Raw genomic sequence first — 19888 nt, 5'->3', positions numbered from 1 at the left:
CATCCCTAGGATAAGGATGCATGATTAGAAGCCACAGTAGGGCCAAACACAGGTTGAATTTCTCCTGTGCAAGAGAAACAAAGAAATGAGACTGGACCAGCTCTGAGTCTGGCTGGATCAGGGATCTGAGCGCATTCCCCAGGAACCCTGCACTAGCTCAGTCCTCAGGATGCCACTTTCTGTCTAGTAAGTCGGCCCGGCTCCTTAGGTGCTGAGAAGCGGAACTGCTATGGCTCTGTTTAGGCAAGAGAAATTCCTGCTGCCCTCGGTAACAGGAGTACTTCAGTAAAGAACATCAGCAAGCTCAAAGCTTTAGGAATCTCATTTGTTGAAAGCAGTGACTGAAGAGCAAAGGCTCATGGGGTATTCAGAAGATGCAGACAAAATACCTCATATGCAGCCTCATGCCTTGAGTAGGATACTGTTGCTAGTGCACCAGGGCCAGGACCAGAAGTTTCATTTTGAGTTTTGCTAATTCGTTTTGAGTTTTACTAACAAGAACAGGCTTCTGAGTTCACGGGAGCCCTGTGCATCTTCCCAGTACCAGCTATCCCACTCGAAATTGAAGAAAATCTCATCACGTCCTTAGCAACAGGCATTTCCCTTTCTTTCCTATTCCCTTCCGAAGCTGGAGCCTAGGGCTTCCAGCTCTCCCTTCATCTCCTGCGTTCTCCAGGTTCCAGGAGGACCCCGTGGAGTCAGTCCCTACAGATGAAGTGATTTAGGGATCAGGACTTCTCTCTGCTTCCAGTGGCTGCCCTAGAGGACAATGCCCTTGTGTTTTCTCTTCCCATTTCCCTTGCTTCACCGAAGTGCCACTTTCTGGTGATTAAAAACCCAAGAAAATTATCTTCAAGTCGTCTTTCCCCATTTCTCATAAAAAGGCAAGCCCTTTGCATGGATGTGTGACAACAGGTGTCTTCATCCACGAGGTACTGTGCTGAGCCAGTACTGCCGCCCACAAGTGGACGGAGGGAAAGGGCAATTTGAAAAGACTGTCCTGAGAGACTGTATTAGTCAGCTGAGGCTACATTCCGCTGAGTAAGAAACCACTCCCAGACCTCAGAGACTTCTAGTGTGATGTTTGATTTCTCACTCAAGTTATATGTCGTTCACAAGCCAGGGCTCTGCTCCATGTTTCCTGTGATCCAGCACCCAGGCTGATAGGGGTGCCTTCATCTGGAGCAGTGCAGGTCTCACAGCACAGCAGACATGGCAGGTGCAGGCTACCGCATAAAGCTTTCACAGACATGTCTCCCCATTTTTCACTGGACAGAGCGAGATACTGGGCTACTCCTGGGTTCAACAAGATGAGGTTTATGATCCTCCTGCAAGGGGGAGATGGACACATGCCAAAGGCCAAACTTGACCTCGGTGGGCAAGATGTACACATTTCCTGTTTATGCAGAGAGAAGATGCTGAATACTCATACAGTCTGTGCTAGTGTATATACCGCCTGGCATCCCACTGCCCCAGGGCATCCTTATTACCCCTGTGTTGCTCCATCCACTCATGGCTTTTCCGCTGTCAGGACCTCTATCCTGGGCCCCGGGTATCATCACTGGGCTGGGAGCTGCACTAAGTATCTGGGCTGGTGAGGGACAGTTCCTGGTCTTGCTCAAGTGGAGTGAGGCAATGACAGTGGTTGCCGGATTCCCCAAATTTCAGACTCTGAGAACACTGATGCAATTTCCAAAATAGGGTGTTTAGGTTCTGCAATAACCCAATGGCAGGATAAGTGATTTAGGCTTCCACGGGCTGCCTGAGAACCTCTTCACCTACTTGTAGCTCTTTCAGTCAGCAAATGACTTTGAGTTCCAACTCCCTGAGCATCACATGCTGCCAGAACAGAGCTATTTAATCCACACACATCACAGAGAAAGCAAGAAACTCAGAGGCATGAATAGTGTCTTTAACATAGTTCATATTTGGAAAAGCAGTTTAAAAAAAAACAATTGAAAATACAAGAAAAGGTAAGGGTTACTTATATAAGTTTTAACCTTATATTGCTTGGCCATTTTTACATATAAATTATTGCTTACTAGCTTCGATAAATACACAGCACAGTCATATATATATATATAATATATATACACAGAGGCAGAAAGCATGGAATATGGGAAAGAAAACACTGTTAATGGCAATTCTGGTAACTCAACAAATGTTTCATATTTACCAGTTCTTTAAATGGTGGAAAACTACCAAGTGTAGTCCCTGAGAAGTTAGGTAGACACCCTGATGGCGGGTTCTCTATCTTCTAATTGTTAATGCAAGCTGACAATATCACAGCAGCCCTAATTAATGATACATTAAAAGGCAAGATTTCTTGCTTCAGGTCACTGATTTCATCCCAGTATTTAATAACAGTGTAATACGAATACAATAAATAGACTATGCAAATAAATATTACTCTGCTAAAAAATGTTTAGTATATACAGCTTTGCTTTATACAGTAATACATTTTCATCTAACTTTTTGGCAATTTTTAAAAACATCCCCCCCACCCCCAACCAGTTTTAAGCAAAACTGGCCCACTCGCTAAGAAGCAGGCTGAAATTTTAAGGACATGTTTTTGAAACATTTAAAAGAAATCCTGTGTTTGACCACTGCAGAAGACCTGATCATCTCCATTTTAATGTTTTTGCCCAGTTTCTGAGAAGTCTGGATTGGCTGTGCCATTTAGGAACATTCAGTTCCGGATCTGCGGTGTCTGTGCTGGCCAGAACAGACTTGCAGGGCTGGGATATGGGTAGCAATGAAAGCCCAGCTCCAGGGATAAGAAGTCATCACTGGTACCCTCTCTTTCATGCCACGATTTCTCCTCCACTCAGAGGCGAGTATATATTCATGCAGCATCCCCTCCCTGTGGACTAGGCAGTGTGAGCATTGACCTTATCCACATGCTTCTAAATTCGCTGTATGCTCCACACTACCTGTTTGTGGTTCTTGCTCTAGGGAAATGAATTTATTCTAAACATAATTAAGGAAACTAGAAAAAAGTGAATGCAGGTCATGTGTATCACTACAATCATTTGGCAGTTATACAGATGACAAAGAGCAAATTCAAAACACCATACTCAAGGGAACACCTGCAAATGTGTATGTAAAAAAATTTTTTTTAATGGCAAGGTTGTGATTTTGCCTACGGAGTCCTGCATTCTGCCGTCTTGTGCTAACTTCTAAGCAGGGCTAGTTTGCTGGAATGCTGACGAATCCAAAGACCCACAGGACTGTCTGGGAGTTGTGCTGTAACAAAAAGAGCCCACTTAGAAGTGCTCCTGCACCACCTGGTGCCGAAGGTGGCAGATACAGATTTGCAGAGTGAGCGAAGATTTTATGCAACAATAAAACTCCAAATGAGAGCTGGCAAAGAGCTTAGCCATCTTCTAGACCACACTTCTAGCCAGAACAAAACCTATTCTGAAGACGCCTGAATGAATATCCAGAGAGGGAGCGTGGCCCATCCTATTAACAAGGAGCGCTCAAGCCCTACCACTGTCCACCAGTGAACAACTCAGATTCCTTAGAAAAAGCTTTCTGTTGAGTAAAATCTGGTTCTCACAATTTGGGCTTGAATTCTTTAATTCCAGATCTAAGATTCTGCAAAGCTTTGAGCTGCCACCTGGCAAACCTCTAGAGACAGTTGTTAAACTTCAGAAAGATGTAGAGATTTTAGACATTCAGAAGACAAGGATGGAAAAGCAAATCTCAACTGCACAAAATCCTCCCTTCCCTCTGCTACCCCTAGGACCACTTAACCATGGCTGGAGGAAGAGGCGAACAAGCATCATTTTCTCCCCAGCCAGTTTCCACCCATGTCATGTGAGATACTCTGAAGTCACTGTACAAAATGCATTTAAACACAACATTTGTGTAGCTTCATCTGGCTCGGTGTGCATATCTAACTTGGGGTCTAAGCAGCCCGCAAAATGCTAAAATAGTTCTCCATGGAAAATTAGTCCCTTAAAGGTAATGTTCTACTAGGAGCAATGTGGTTCTAATGTAAATAAAAATCTGAACTGTGAAACACAGAAACAATGTCAGGATGGCCTTATATGATTACACTGGCCAAACCTTAGTCCAGGGCATAGGAAAAAGGTGAGAACACGTGCTTGTGCTGTAAGCCCATGCTATCGTTAGTAACTGCGTGAGGAGGGCTTTGGAGGGTTTGCTCAGCCCAGCTGTGAGGGAAGGTCTGCTGTCCGGTTCTCATGGCTCTGGCATCCTCCTGTGGGCCACATTCCATGACCAGCAGCATGCAGCATTTCTCTGAAGGGACCAGCCCTGGAGGATGCCCTTCTATAAAACCCCGTAAATGTTCAGGACTGAAGTTTTATATGCTGGGCCGAACTAAGTCTCTCTCAAAGTCCTCTCAAATCTTCTCTCCACATGGTTCCTTCCAGCAGTATCTCAAGCTCAGTGTGGTTCCTGAGCCCAGGAAACAGCACTGCTATAAAGACGTCAAAAAGCATTGGACATGCCTCATTAATGAGGATGAATGAGGTGTTGATGAGACAAAAAGGAAACAGGTCTGTGTGGGCATGAAAGAGATGAACAGGCAGGAAGAGTGAGAAGTGCACCAAGACTCCTGCATTTGGAAAATGAATGGACCAGGCCCTTGCATTTTAGCAAGGTGACAAGTCTCTAGCAAGCAGGGGTGGATTGCATTATTTTGACCCATAGGCTGTTTTGTTCATGTGAAGGTTGAAAGAAATCCTCTACCCAGTCCTTGAAAATATCAAGAGGTCTTATTTGCTGAAGGAGCCTCAATTGGTAAAAATGGGAATAAAAAAAGATTTCAGAAGACTCAGATTTTGGGGGAAAAAAAGGCAAATTATAGAAAGGCTCCCTGCTTTGGCTGGTAGGTGGACTATAGGACTTCTAAGTCACCAACATCAATCAGACACTTGGCTATTTCAGGGCATTTTTCATTTGCCAAAACACTGGTAATTACCGCTATCTTATTACCTAGAGAATGCTAAGTGCTTCACTCATTAAATGTCACTTAACCTCCCTGTGCTGGCTGCTGTCATTCCATAGTGTGGGCAAGGAGCCTGTATGAGGTATGCAAAATGCATCATCAGGCACAAGAATGCAGACTTTTGTGACTCTGTCACCTCAGTAAGCAGTTAGTGAGTGTCTACAATGTGTCAGGCACTGTGCTTTTTCAAAATCATATTATGTCCAATAAAAGATAAGAGCCTGCTTACAAGTGTGAAGAAAATCCCCAGGAATTAAACAATGAGTCAATCTCTTGAAGATTACTATTTTTCCTTACTGGCAAAGCAACTTCATCTACCTTGCCTATAGCTGCAAATCAGTTGTACAGAAACTAATTTCACTTGCAAGCATGTGTCAATAGTTGATTGTGGTGCAAAGTGATGCACACCTGGACATTGTTCATCTGCCCAGCAGAGCATGAATGCTAGCTACAGTCCTCACTAACTCCCTAGACACAAGTGGCTTTTGGTGATATCATAGGTTGTATCAACAGAAACCTCTCCTCCCTGGAGATCTAGGGATGCTGTCTCTGTCATCAGGTGTTCAAAAGAATGACTTCTTTGACAGCTTATGGATAGTAATCTAAAACTAGGCAAAGTAAAACTCCTTCCTGTTCCATGCATGCTCTTAATGAAATATTTGGTCATTGCATGTCAAGATGTCGTTGTCTTGTCTTGATGCTGGCACATCTCATACTGAAAACTGGACTGGATCAACAATGTGATCATAAGAAACCAGCCTTCTCCATCTCAAGAATGCTTCTGACTCTCCTTCTGCCTTCTTGTCTCGAGAGTAGCATGGAGAGGCCTCTCCCCCTCTCTGGTGGCTGACATCACTTCCTGAACACGCTTTGGCTGGCTTTCCTGTGAATGTCTTGGGTTATACTGATAAAACTCAGCAACTTCTTTTCTCACAGGAAAGCAACGTGCTTGGCATAGACATTCCCGTAGCTCAAAGTGCTGCAGACACAGGGGAGGTGAGGCAGTGGGGCTCACACCCGAGGCTCGATCCTGTGTGAGAGCTCAAACAGGGCCTGCTGGCTGTCAATGACATATAGGTGATTAACATAGGACTTTAACTCTTGATGCTCTTTTGGACACAGGTCACCTGTTGTTTAGAGGGGGGGAAAAAAAGACAATCTCAGGAGAGCAGTAATGCTATATCTACATACCAACAAAACCCTACACTAAGGCTGAGTAAATGTACCAGGTGGGTTCTCATTAGTCAGAATCCCATAAGAGGTATCCTTGTCCTAAGGTAGAAATGCTTTTTCAGCTCAGAATGGATTCCTCAGGTCAGGCAATCAGACCGGCAGGCTATTTATAGCATTTATTACCTAACATTGTATGTTATTTAGAAATTATGTTCTTATCTTACTCCACAGATGGGGAAACTGAGCACAGTCACGCAGCAAGTAAGTTCACAGCCAGGATTCGGACCCAGGCCATATAGTTCCTGAGTCCTTCTATGTAGCCTTTTACAGCAGTTACCTGTTTAAACGGCCAGCACTGGCTCCTATATCTCAGCCTAGAAGCATTGAAAAGCGCTGATAATGTGTTTAGCATATGAATGCAATCACTCTTTTTTTGTTATTTAGATTTTGTACAATTCTTTGGTATTCTCATTTTTTGGAAAAAAAATTAATGGAGCAATTGAATGAACAGATACAACAGAACAGACTCTAAGATGTGGTTAACAGATGAAATTGCTTCAGAAATTATGTGTATGGACTAAAGTCTACCCAGAGAAGGACAAGACAAGGGGCTTTTCCACTCACATATCTAGGGCAGTCAAGGAATCGAGGGGCCAAAGGAGGCTTTAGTGCACTGTGGACACATCCACGCCCTGCTAGCGCCCGTGCTAATAAGGAACCAGGATGAAGCAGCATGAACCACAGGGCAAGCCCATGCACCATAGTCAAACACACACACACCCACAAGCAAACCATTCGAGGCTGGGGAACACTGGTCAAACTGCACTACAGTGAGACAATGGAAAGGTGAGTGATGAAGACATCATATCCTGTTGCTTTGTAGATTATGCATGGGACAAGCAGGGTGAGCTGCTGGAGCTCAGCTTGAGCAGAGGGAAGGGAAATGCAGGAGGCTGAGCATTTTCTTATAGCATTTTTTTTCTCTTGTGAAACCCCCTTTTTTCTCCTCTATAACAAATGCATTTTATGAGGAAATAATTTAAGACCTGTATGACGTGAGTGGCTTATAATTCTTAGGTTTAATAGAAACAGGCTTCCTAGTTTCAGCAAGTAAACACACTAGGAGTTAAAGTTTATACCATTCCACCTGTTTGAAAGTAACAAAAAGCTGTTTTATTCCAGAATGCCTTCTCTGGAAGACATTGAGAAAGTGCTTTTCATTTATTAAACATTGGTTTGGATAACATGATGCTACAAAGGTAATTTTATTGTTAATTTTCAAGCCTTAAAAAGATGGCACAATGGATGGTTCTAACCATAGCAACTGACATTTGCATGATACTTTATAATGCATAAGTGACTTGATTAACGTTTTCATATTTTATCCCAAATGCTGACATGGGTTTACTATGCTCATATACACTGTTAAAATGAATTTGGATAATTCGGTTCCCAAACTGATTTTTAAAGATACTGTATATAAATATTAGAACACAAACTGGCTTGATAGTTATTTAAATTTCTCCTTTGCTTAGTGCCACACAGAGGGTTATTCTCTGATGAGTGGGAGGTTCAAGGCAGGTTCAAGGCCACACAAGCTAGTATAACTATCACCTTTCTGTCTATACTTGGAGCATATATAAACTAGAGTTCCTTGGTTAAGTGAGACTGATATTTTAGAATTAGTTGAATCCCCAGTAAACACGTGGGAAGCAAAGGAGGATAAAAGCAATATGAAGCTGTACTCATCAGCATTATGCTTGTACATTTCAGTGAATCTCTGTGATGATGTTATGATCACTATTTTTATTGTAACTGCATTGTACTTGTATGCTTAATGAAGAATTATATAGGTACATTAAAGTGGTACTAATTGATGTGAATATTTAGAAAATTAGGTCCTGTATTTATAAGTCTCCTTTTCAAAGAGAAAACATAATCCACACAGAAGTCCAGTTCTTAACTTACTTTGTTGGGAGACAATATTGCCAGCCTAGACCAGCACTGAACAGAAAAAGTTCTTAAGCACATGTACCCAATTGTTATTAGTACTTTTCTTGAGAAGTAGGACTCTGATTTTCTACTTTATATATACTTCTATATTGTTGAAAAAATTGTTTTACAATGGGCATGTCTTACTTAAAAAATGAAGTTGAACTGAGTGGTTGCCTTTGATTAATTTATAATTGTTGAAATCAATTTTCTATTTTTTATTACCCTTTGTATCCACAGGATCTGCAGAGGGCAGAGGAGAGGACAAGGAGGTAAGGCAGACTCAGTCGGAATAATGGCTAAATAAGTGAATCTCTCTGAGTCTCTGCTTTTTGCTCTACACCTACAGGGTTAATAATCCCCATTTACTAGGACGGATGTCAGGATTCCATTGCGCATGTGAAAGCTCCTTCAACTCAATAAAGTTGATTTCCTTCCTTCCTGCAATGTTCTAACACCATTTAAACATAGCATAAATTATGACTGAGATTTAAAATGGAACAAATATTCCTACATACATTAGTCTCAGTGGGGATTCTACAGAAGTGCTCAGAACCACACTTTCGCAGCTGAAAGGCAGCTCCAGACAGGAAGTTTTCGTTGGAGAGGAGAAAAGATTCTGGAAGGCTGCTTTAGGCACTTTTACAAGCTATCGTCCTATTCCAGGAAGGCTCCACGCAAAGAGGTTAGGGACAAGGTCACCCCTGCTCAACTCACCAGTGATTTTTGAGCCAGTAGGCAAGCAAAGCAAGACACTGTGGGTACAGGAGTCAGCAGGAGTTGCTGGGAGGTGGTTTCTGAGTGCATAAAGTCACTCTTCGCAGCATAAACTTGCTGCCATTAGGGGATAATAATCTGCCACATCTTGTCTTCCTCTGCATCCCAAACATGCAGTGAGGAAACAAAGAGACAATCTACTATATATATACAATATGCATATGTATATACATATGCTAGTTTTCAATTTGTTTAAATTGATTACCACCCAATACTTGTGACCACAGTTGGTACCAACGTAGAGTCAATTTACATTCTGCACCTGACTTCAATGACTCACCAAACTGGTTAGTCCTGCAGTGTCTCAGGGTTCGGACAGTGTCTGCGATCATATGCTGTAAGGTAGAACAGGAAACACATCAATAGAAGGGTCGCTGAGGGTGTTACTGAAGAAGCAGTGCCTGCTAGGATGGAAGGATGATCTAGCACTCTTGGCTGTAAACAGAAGAACTGTATTTGGAGCTGGACATAGCTTTGATTCTACTGAGCTTGGATTATCAAAAAATATTTAGTCCTTGTCTGCAAAAACAGTAGCACCAGACCGGGTGAGGTGGCTCACACCTGTAATCCCAGCACACTGGGAGGTGGGCGGATCACGAAGTCAGGAGTTCGAGACCAGCCTGGCCAACATGGTGAAACGCCATCTCTACTAAAAATACAAAAAAAAATTAGCCAGGGGTGGTAGCAGGTGCTTGTAATCCCAGCTACTCAGGAGGCTGAGACAGGAGAATCGCTTGAACCTGGGAGGCGGAGGTGCAGTGAGCCGAGATCATACCACTACACTCCAGCCTGGGTGACAGAGTGAGACTCCATCTCAAAAACAAACAAACAAAAAACAGTAGCACCCAATCCGGGTTGCACAGGTTCTTACTGAGCCATGAGAAAATACACTGTAGAGAAGTGCAGCCACCCCCGTACCCACACCCCACCCCGGCCCCAATCATCCTGTTCACATTTGCGCATGTTGTTTCACTTCAGGGTATGTGTCACCTCCTCTCCAAGAAGCCTTTCTGAGATGTCCCTCCTGGACTTAGAGGCTCCAATCTCAACATTTCCACTGCTCTTTGTACAGCACCTACTGGCTTTATGTCATTGTCATTGTTGTTGAACTTTTCTCCTCCTCTAGACCAGGTACCACCAGAGGGCTCTGCATGTGCAGAGCCTACTATATCAGATACATTGACTTACACATGTGCTGAATGGAGGTAGGAATTTTTGTAGATTTAAAGGTTCGAGTATCTTAAATTGTAACTGGAAATGAGATACTTACAAAAGATGAACATTTTCTAAAACATTAACATCTTTTTTTTTTGAGATGGAGTCTTGCTCTGTCACCCAGGCTGGAGTGCAGTGGTGTGATCTCAGCTCACTGCAACCTCTGCCTCACAGGTTCAAGCAATTCTCCTGCCTCAGCGTCCTGAGTAGCTGGGATTACTGGCATATGCCATCACAGCCGGCTAATATTGGCTAATTTTTGTATTTTTAGTAGAGATGGGGTTTCACCATGTTGGCTAGGCTGGTCTTGAACTCCTGACCTCAGGTAATCCACCCAAATTAGCCTCCCAAAATGCTAAGATTACAGGTGTGAGCCACTGCGGCTGGCCGACATGAACATCTTTAGAGACCATTTTCTGTTCGTAGTTTATAGTCACGTACAGTCTTCAATATTCTAATTTAATTTGTTTCCTTGAAGTCCTCACTGATTTCCAGGCAAAAGTCTTTTTTTTTTTTTTTTTTTTTTGAGATGGAGTCTCACTCTGTCACCCAGGCTGAAGTGCAATGACACGATCTCGGCTCACTGCACCCTCTACCTCCCAGGTTCAAGCGATTCTCCTGCCTCAGCCTCCTGAGTAGCTGGGATTACAGAGGCACGTCACCACAGCCAGCTAATGTTTATATTTTTAGTAGAGACGGGGTTTCACCATGTTGGTCAGGCTGGTCTTGAACTCCTGACCTCGGGATCCGCCCACCTCGGCCTCCCAAAATGTTGGGATTACAGGCATGAGCCACCCTGCTTGGCGGGCAAAAGTCTTCTTTAAATGTACGGCTGCTTTGGACAAGATCTCATCATCTTATACTTGTGTACCTGCAAGAGTCTTCTAGCTGTCTCTACCACTTTTAGTTTTTCATGTTGAAGGAAGTGGCATTTTGGAAGCATATACATATATGCTATAGGAAGAACTAGAGTGCAGGATGGTCTCTTCCAAAATGCTATGTTAGCTGGCTTAATTACCAGAATAATCTCTAAATACTATTGTCATCATGTTCTAGTTCTCCTGAGAATCAACAGTAGCTCTCCACTTTGTTTCGTATCACAATACAAACATCATCCTATTATTCAAGAATTCATATCATTATCTGGTCCTCCAATGTGCGTCAACATCTTTCATGTCCCAACTATACACACTGAGCACAGGATCACCATATACAGCAAATCCTCAATGAATTATTTCTGAAAGAATATTCAACACTAACAAATGTTCTTAAAATTCAGAAGAACTACAGAAACATTATTTGAATATGACCTACTGATTGAATTGTTGTCATAACCATATTTCTAATGCACTTCTATTCAATAGTGGAAAATTGAATAGGACAGTGATTATTGCAGTAGCTCAAGCTGCATTTGTAAAGGAAATGAGACCTGACTCATGTCTGTGCATGTATTGTTCGGTTTCCTTCCCCAGATTTTACCACTTTTCCCAGGTCAGTTTTCTCATTTTAAGCTCTGGCGTCACATTGATTTCTATCATATGCCATTTGCATAGCTTGTGCAGGCTCAAACTGATGTAAGGCTCGGTACTGGGTGTGGCACTGAAATCTGAGTTCTGGTCTTCATCTTTAGGCTTTCTAAAGGGGGAGGGGGTAGACAGGGTAAAAGATGATGCCCTTAACATCGACGGATAAAGAGAAGAAAAGAAACCATTTGCTTCTTCTTATGAAACAGTTTGAGATGAAAACATTTCCAGTTGCTGAGGCAGCAAGGAATGTAGCATAAAGAACAGAAATCTCATTAGACCTGATGAGGGCTTCTGGATTTTCATGGGGTCTGACTCAATGTGTTGGACTGCATCAGCCAGATAAAGATAATACACTGAATTATCTGTTAACTGGCTTAAGTTAATATCCATCATGAGGAATTGACTTCTCACAAGTTAATTCACTTAGGTTCTATTGGTTCATTATTGTGAAAGATGATCCTGTTTTAGCTTTAGAGAAACCCAGTCCTTTGCTAAGAAATATTCCTTGAAAATAGTGTTTCTCCTAGAAAGGTCAGTCTCATTCTCCAGCATCCAAGTGTAACACAGGGCTATATATGACAAAACTCCTTTTTGTCCTGGACACAGTTTTATCCTGTCTACTCTGTGTAAGGAGGGGTCAGCATGAGGCGTGCTGTGGACCAGGAGCTCACTGGTCCCGTGGGCGGAGCCTGCCCTCTAAGGAAATGACGACCCCATGCCTGCCTGACAGGCTTGCATGTGCGCTATGTGCCTGTTGTGTGCATGCTGAACTGCACCCATTTCTTCAGTTTTATAAAATAAAATTTCTCTTAGGAATTTTTTTTTTTTTTTTTGAGGCGGAGTCTCGTTCTGTCACCCAGGCTGGAGTGCAATGGCCGGTTCTCAGCTCACTGCAAGCTCCGCCTGCCGGGTTTACGCCATTCTCCTGCCTCAGCCTCCCGAGTAGCTGGGACTACAGGCGCCTGCCACCTCGCCCGGCTAGGTTTTTTTTGTATTTTTTAGTAGAGATGGGGTTTCACCGTGTTAACCAGGATGGTCTTGATCTCCTGACCTCGTGATCCGCCCGTCTCGGCCTCCCAAAGTGCTGGGATTACAGGCTTGAGCCACCGCGCCCGGCCTTCTCTTAGGAATTTAAAATATTATTTATGCCATGCTATTCCCTTAAACTTTCTCAAAGAATTAGGGGTATGATGATTGACCCTAATAGAAGTCATATCATTTAGACCTCCTTTGTTTCCAGCTCTATGGTTAGTTGGCAGTCTTGGCATATTTGAGAGCTGGCATTAAGAGGCTTCTGCTGGATTACCGGAGACAGCAGGGGAAGGCCACAGACGCTGGTTAGAAGGAAGGTGGGAACAAGCTTTCCACAGCTTGTTCCCATTTGTGACTTTACAGACTTGTTCAGGTTTTTTTTTTTTTATCATCTTGTCACTTTGATGGCACTATCTGAGGGAGAAATGACATAATGAACTTAACAAATTCACTGGTTCACTTTAAGGAGGTCAACCTCATGACTGCCCTCAACAACAGGCAACAGCCAGCTGATAGAGTTCAGTTGTTCTCCCACAGCCCCTTGGACTAGTCAGGGGAAAGGATTGCTCAGCCTTTCCCGGGAATTCCACTTGGTGTGACACACCTCATCCCACATCTTCACAGATGCTCCACAAAGCTCATGTGTTGTTCTTAGGGAGATGTGCTGGCCAGGAGGCGAAGTAAATATTTACCAAAGGCTTCATATTCCCGCAATTGTTTCATTAATCCCAAACGCCAGGGATTAACCTGCTTAGAGGCAAGAATTCTAGTGCCTGCAGCCTTTCATTGTTAGTAAGTGCCCTGTGATCTTCAGAATATCACACAGCAACACAAAACACGTACAAAAAAAATAACACTTTATCCATTTCTGGCTCTGTTGGTTTGACTGTAGCATCTAAAATAACTGAGCTCTGATTCCAGAACACTTACTGCAGAGACAGACTTGAAAGTGTACTGACATATCCACTTAGAAAAGCACTAGCCATCCAGTGATTGTCTTCAGTGTGGTTAAAATGGAGATAAAGCAAGATATTCCAAGACTGTATTCTATATTCCAGATGCTTGGGTTTTGGGGGTTGTATAAGAGCCGACTACACTGTTTCCAAGCTGCCTCACCCTACATGTGGGGAGTTGGCTGGGTGAGCAGAGCAATGTAGTTCTGAGGCAAAGGTCAGGTGCCAAGCCTCAGCGGGACTCATCAGTCCCTATTGTTCTTTGATCATAGTCTGTGGTCCCTGCCTCACTTAACCTCCTCTCAAGTGCTGGCTCAGTCTCATAGGGAACCAGGGTCAGTTTCTGCAAGAGTTCACACAAATCCATCACCATTACTGAAAAGGTCACTCAAAGGTCAGGATCTGTGGAGCAGTGTTACTAGTATCGTCTTTAACCATGAAGGACAGTTTATGACACTAAAGTTCATCTGTCAGATAAATCCATTCCTCTGGCAGTCAATGGGTCTCTTTGGAGTACTTCTATTTTACAGTTGCTCAGTTCTAATGGGTAACCCCTCCTTTGCTCAAGGGCAAGTCAGAAAGGCTTGGAGGAGCCCACCGTATTACAAAACACCTGGGAATGTCCTGGAAATCATTCAGGAAGCGGTGTTTCAGAAACATTTAGAGAGGATTGCCCTGGGAACCTCTTGCTGGAGGAGAGAGGGTACTTTGCTTGAGCTGCTCTGGCCATGGTGCTCAGGGGTGGCACCCTTTGTCAATAGGCTGATAGAGGGGTGGTCCTTCCCTTCACACAAGACCCTGCAAATTCCAGCCTCACATTTAAGCTTGGAGTCCTGAGAGACAAACATATATCCCCAGGAGAGGAACTTCCTCTGTGCCTTGAAAACATGCAGGCTGAGACACTGAGAGATGCCTGTAAAGCAATAAAACATAATCTCCTGAGTGTGGATTCCTCCTGACTACAGCCTTACAGTTTTAGCTCTGGTTTGATCATAGACCCTCAATTCTTCATCTTATGATATTCCATTTTTAAAAACAAAAAGCAGATTTTCATATTTCATATTTCAATATTTCATATTGCTAACATACTTGTTGTTAATTGGAATACATTTTGTTGGCAGTGTACAACATGCAGCAAATAAGCTCCTTGAATTCGCCACGCATCCAGTGGAGAAAAGTACTACAACTATTTGTTTCCTAGAGCAGGAAAGAAAAGCATACATTTCTGTTACTGTAAAAAAGGGAGAAGTAATGAAATTTACATACCAGCTTTTCAAAATTGACAAGATTATCCAAAAATGTTTTATTTCCTTCATGAATAAATGTTACATCTGAAAATTAAAAACAAAAAGATGTATGTATCATTAGGAATGGATCATAAGTCAGGGCTGAAGAGGTCTAGGTACAACACAACTTATTCATTTTTCTTAAACATTAGGGATCATTCCATGCACTTGGAGAGGCAATTTGAAATTGGATTTATGTGTTATTTGATGTAAAAGTGCATAATTTATGTGTGTGTGTGTAGGTGTGTATGGAAAAACAGTGTAATCTTACTGAAAGTATATATTTTGCACTCATAATGAAGTGTTTGACTTCAATCTGCTTAATATAAACTAAAGCTAGTCTATAACTTAATTATTCCATTATGTGTTTAGGTCAGCAGACTGAGCAGAAAAGGACTGAATATCCAGAAACAACAAGATTTTAGTAATTATGTGTTTGCTTTTTACAAATCCCTGGCAAAGTGTATGGGACCTGCTTTACTTAAAACAACTAGTTAAGATTTAGATTTAGATGTTTAAATTTAAATTTCTGGTTCCCAAAGTTGATGTCTGATTGTGTACCAGGAGTAAGTGAGGAAAGAGGCAGGCTTGAAAATGTCAAGATATCTAGCCCCATTCGACTAGTAGAAAGCAAGCATCACTGACGGAAATAAAAGGAGGAAAGTACAATGAAAGTGCATTTTCAGAGGAAGAGAAAGTTAAATTTGATTTGAGGCTCACTGCATTTAAAATGACTGAGAATATTTATTAAATATCTCCTGTTGGCTGCAGTAAACTAAAGAGTGATTCCTCGAGACATATAGATTTGGAAATCAGTTACATTAAATAAAGGTAGCAACTGAAGCTCTGAGAGTGGATGACTTAGCCACAATTGGATCAGAGGGTGGATGACTGAGCATCAGGGAATCCTCACAGACAAATATCACAAAAAGAAATATACTATAATTTAAAGCATGTGCAAATAATCATGTTATATTTCAGACATTGAAAACCAACCAAATAAAAACAGCCTTCAAAAATCTTGTAAAAATAACCTGATAGAAAAGAGGGGAAAAGAATGTCTTAAAAACTCCTATAAATAGAAAAAGAATGTATTTGCTTTTAATCAAGACTTTTATTCTGCTGGTCCCTAAGGGGTAATTATGAGATAGGTACTCCTAAAACCTGCTACCAAAATACTGGGCCACAAAGCTTTTACTGTCACCAGGAGGTGACACTAGTTACACAGTTACAGCACACACTGATGCAACCCTTTCCTCAAGGCGTTATACACAGCTTCCGATGTGGACGGCAATTTTTTCATAAGCTTCTTTTCCTTTTTTTTTTTTTTTTGCTTGTAAACTGATGTCCTAGTAGGAAAACGGTTCACAACTCATTACACAGTCTCCTGACAAACTCTCTGGTTATTTTATTATCTTTTGAAATTTTGCTTTCAGAAAATAATTACAAGCTTTCATTCTGTGACACAGTATTTAGAAAAGAGAAGTCAACACAGGTTTTACCTTTTCTGTGTAGCAAATGCAAACCTGTGCACACTCTGTCTACATTAAACACCACCTGAAGATCTGACCTCTACTAACTCTCTAAGAATTCCAGATTCCAAACACCGTCTCAGAGTGGCTTAGTCCATTTTCCCTGCATTACAGGTTTATCCCTCACCTGCCCCTCACCCCTCTTCCTAGGGATGATGAGGAGGGCAGTGGCAATAATGACATCTTACATTTATTAACAGTGTTAGACATGGCTCTAAAGAGCTTTAGCTGCATTAACGCATAAGGTAAGCCTGTGAAGAAACTAACGCCCCAAGGACGTCTATGGCCAACCCATGCTCACAGCTACAAGTGTCAGAGCCAGGATTCAAACAAAGGGAGGCTGGCTCCCCCTCACCACTGCACCTCTCCAGGCACCTCAAGTGGAAAGGACTTGGCTTTTCTTGCTATCAGGTGCAGTCAACCTACTCAATTTACAATATATCAGCTGCCCCTGCAACAGTGAAAGTGCTTCCCTCCTCACTCCCTGCAGGCAGTCCCTCCTGCCTTCAATCTCTCCTCCTTCTGGGTAGTCCCTCTCCCTCTTAGCTCTCAGTAGAGTGCGTGCAGGCTCTGTTGAGGGGCCAGGGCCTGTCAGGCTGGTGCTGTCTAAGCATAAGGCAGGGAAGGTGCCAAGGGTGCTGACCAGGTGAGAGGGGAGAGAGGCTGGAAGGGGTTGCAGCCTGGGAGAAAGGGAAGAGTTAAACTGGCTACAGGTTTCGATGCAGTTGAATGGCAGGTGCATGACACGGAAGGTAAGAGAGAGAAACAAATGAGAGGTTGGGCTGAAAAAACCTAGGATGTCAGAATTTAAGTCATGGCACAAGAAGCAGTTTTGGGGTATGAGAAATTAGCAACTGCCAGGCCTCTTTCACCTGGAGACACCTGAACACACCCCAAACATCTGAACTAGAACTGCTCCATGAAATGACTTTGAAGAGATGGCAAGTGGAAGAGGAGGAAGAAACATTCAAGAGTCCCAACATTCCTTTCCTTCAGAGACCCGCACAAATCTGCAACAATAAACTCCACTCTAAGACACATACACGAAACACACCACAGGGACCCCAGTTTATCCTCAAACAACGAGATGATTCACTCCATCTCCAAAAATAGCACACGATATACGACTCCTTAGATCCTTAGCTCAGCTGGATCTTCTCCCCAGCACTTAGTGCTTCCCATTCGTCCCTTTCTGACCAAGAGTCCACACCACGGTAAGGGGAAAGTACATCAAAAGGCAAGACATTCAAATAAGAGAGAGGAAGACTGAGGGCTAGAAGGATTCTCAGGTAATCCACTTACTTGATAATCTGCAGGCTTATTGGGAACTGAGTTTCAAAAAATGCAGCATAGGGGGCCTAATCCTTCCTAAACACCAAGGAGTTCAATTTGGTCCCATTTTTCTAATTAAAAGCTACTCAAAGTAGGAGGCACAAGAGAGGAGGGGAAAAAGAGCTTTCACTAAAAACTAAGTTGGTTGTTCTAAAATAGTTCACTGCAACTTTAAATTATATGTTTAAAAAAGCTTAAGAATTAATGTTGTATATTTTTGCCAAAATGTCTCATCTTAGGCATAATATACATTTTTTATATTTTCATCACATTTTCTTTGGAAATTATTTCAGACAAAAACAGTAACTTTAAATACCATGAAGTACTAATACTACACGTTTTTACAATAACGAAAAATTAGAGAAAGGAAAACTAAGTGCTTATTGAAATTCAAGGAAGCTTCTAATAAGAAAATAACAAATGTTTATTTCTTATTCTTTTGAAATGAGTAAATGTGTTTTCAGTAGAAAAAGGGAAATTTGTCTGGCTGCCAACAGTGGTCTCGATAAACTCAGCAGAGCAGAAAATTGCATCCAAGCTAAAACGTAAGTGTGAGACACTTGACTGCATTAAATATTTTGGGGGAAAACCACTAATACATGGCAGAAGGCTCTGTTCATATCTAATGAAGTTAAAGAAATATTGTCAACTAATTTCTCATTACCTTAAAAGTATGTATTGTTTCAAAATTTTTTCTTCCTACAATCAATTCCTTTCCTACATCTGTCCTACTTTCTATTGTCTTGATTTGTGTCTAAATGACCCTAAGTGTTACTTCCCACCTGCCCCCTCCCACCCTCTAATTGAAGGTGTTTTATTCCACAAATAAGCAGCACAGACCTGAATACACTTCTCTTAAAAGCAAATAAATATGAAGAGTCAAATAAACTTTTAAATTATTATTTGGGCACCGCAGTGTCTCTTTCACGCATTTGTATTTAACAGAATCTTTTCAGCTTGGATGAAGCATCTGTGCACATCTATCTCCATTGTCCTAATATTATATTCTTGTTTCATAGAGATTCTTGCTTCATATTCAATGAAGGAAGACTCAGTGAGTAGCTACAGGATGTACAGCAACTCACAATAATTTTCCAAGCTCTGGCTGTTCTTGAGAGAAACTGAAGAGGAAATGTCAGCTTTATGGGGTAGGCGAAGGGCATAGGGGGTGGTGGCAATGGGAGGAAGTGGAGAATGAGGATGGCCAGGCCAACCAGCAGTCCAGTTCCCAAATAGCTCATTTCCAGAATCACGTGTATAGGCCCAGCCATCGGGGCCTGGCTCAGCGTAAGTTACAAGCCTCTGAAGAGAAGAGGCTGGATGAAAGAGTATTCCTACAAAACCCCTCGAAGGAATCAAAATATGGCCACGGATAATGCCCAAACCCTTTCCCTGGAAAGTATACAGGTAAAGATTTACACTGAATGTCAGGGATATACACCAGATTAAAAAGAGTTTCCTTTTATTAATCCCCTCAGTTTCAAAGCAAGATCACTGAGATCTCATCGATAAATTTAACATGTTTCATGACGACTTATTTGGTTCTTAGTGGAGCGTGGTCAGTGGAGTAACTTGCAGCTATCAAAAACTTTCCCAACTCAATTCCACTGCTGAAAAAAGGAAGTACGCTTCTCCATCAACACTTTTCAAATGCTATATTGCTTGTATTGACCAAAGGTACTTCTCATACAACAGCAAATTGTGGGCTGCGTCTCTTAAGTTTAGGTTGCAAAAATAAAACATGATTGATTACCATTTGGGTTCTTTATGCCAGCCTTATTCTTGGTTGAATTCAGTGGATAGTTAGCTCAAAGAAAATAATACAGGGCTTAGAAGTAGAGTAAAAGAAAAACACAAATGTTTCCAGTGCCAAGTTTTGTGAGTCAAGTGAAAACGCTTTGGTGTTTGCTCAAACACAGTTATGTAGTCTAGGTATCTCAAAGATAACCAGCTATTTTAAAAACAATCACAAGGAAACATAATTAAGTCTGAATGTCAAAATAACTGTAAAGAGACAAACTGAGAGTCCCTTTTTTGCCCTCAATAGTTAGAGTAATACATTTCTAGAAGATGAAATTACATGGCATAA

At 42.0% G+C, this 19888-nt stretch overlaps 1 protein-coding gene across 1 annotated transcript in view; it reads right to left on the bottom strand.

The window, feature by feature from the left end:
* Positions 1-1904: 1904 nt before the first annotated feature.
* The window catches only part of RAPGEF5 (Rap guanine nucleotide exchange factor 5), a 242022-nt gene continuing 224038 nt past the window's right edge, over positions 1905-19888 (bottom strand). The window contains exons 24-26 of the mRNA XM_025380367.1: positions 14916-14980; positions 9204-9258; positions 1905-6108 (exon numbers count right to left, since the gene is read on the bottom strand). Of these exons, the coding sequence (XP_025236152.1) occupies positions 5993-6108; positions 9204-9258; positions 14916-14980 (236 nt within the window). The 3' untranslated portion in view covers positions 1905-5992. The remainder of the gene's footprint in view (positions 6109-9203; positions 9259-14915; positions 14981-19888) is intronic.

This window comes from Theropithecus gelada, chromosome 3, assembly GCF_003255815.1.
Source record: "Theropithecus gelada isolate Dixy chromosome 3, Tgel_1.0, whole genome shotgun sequence".
NCBI classification, from domain to species: domain Eukaryota; kingdom Metazoa; phylum Chordata; class Mammalia; order Primates; family Cercopithecidae; genus Theropithecus; species Theropithecus gelada.
The sequence above is the reverse complement of the archived record's forward strand: the minus strand, read 5'-3'. Positions and strand labels throughout refer to the sequence as shown.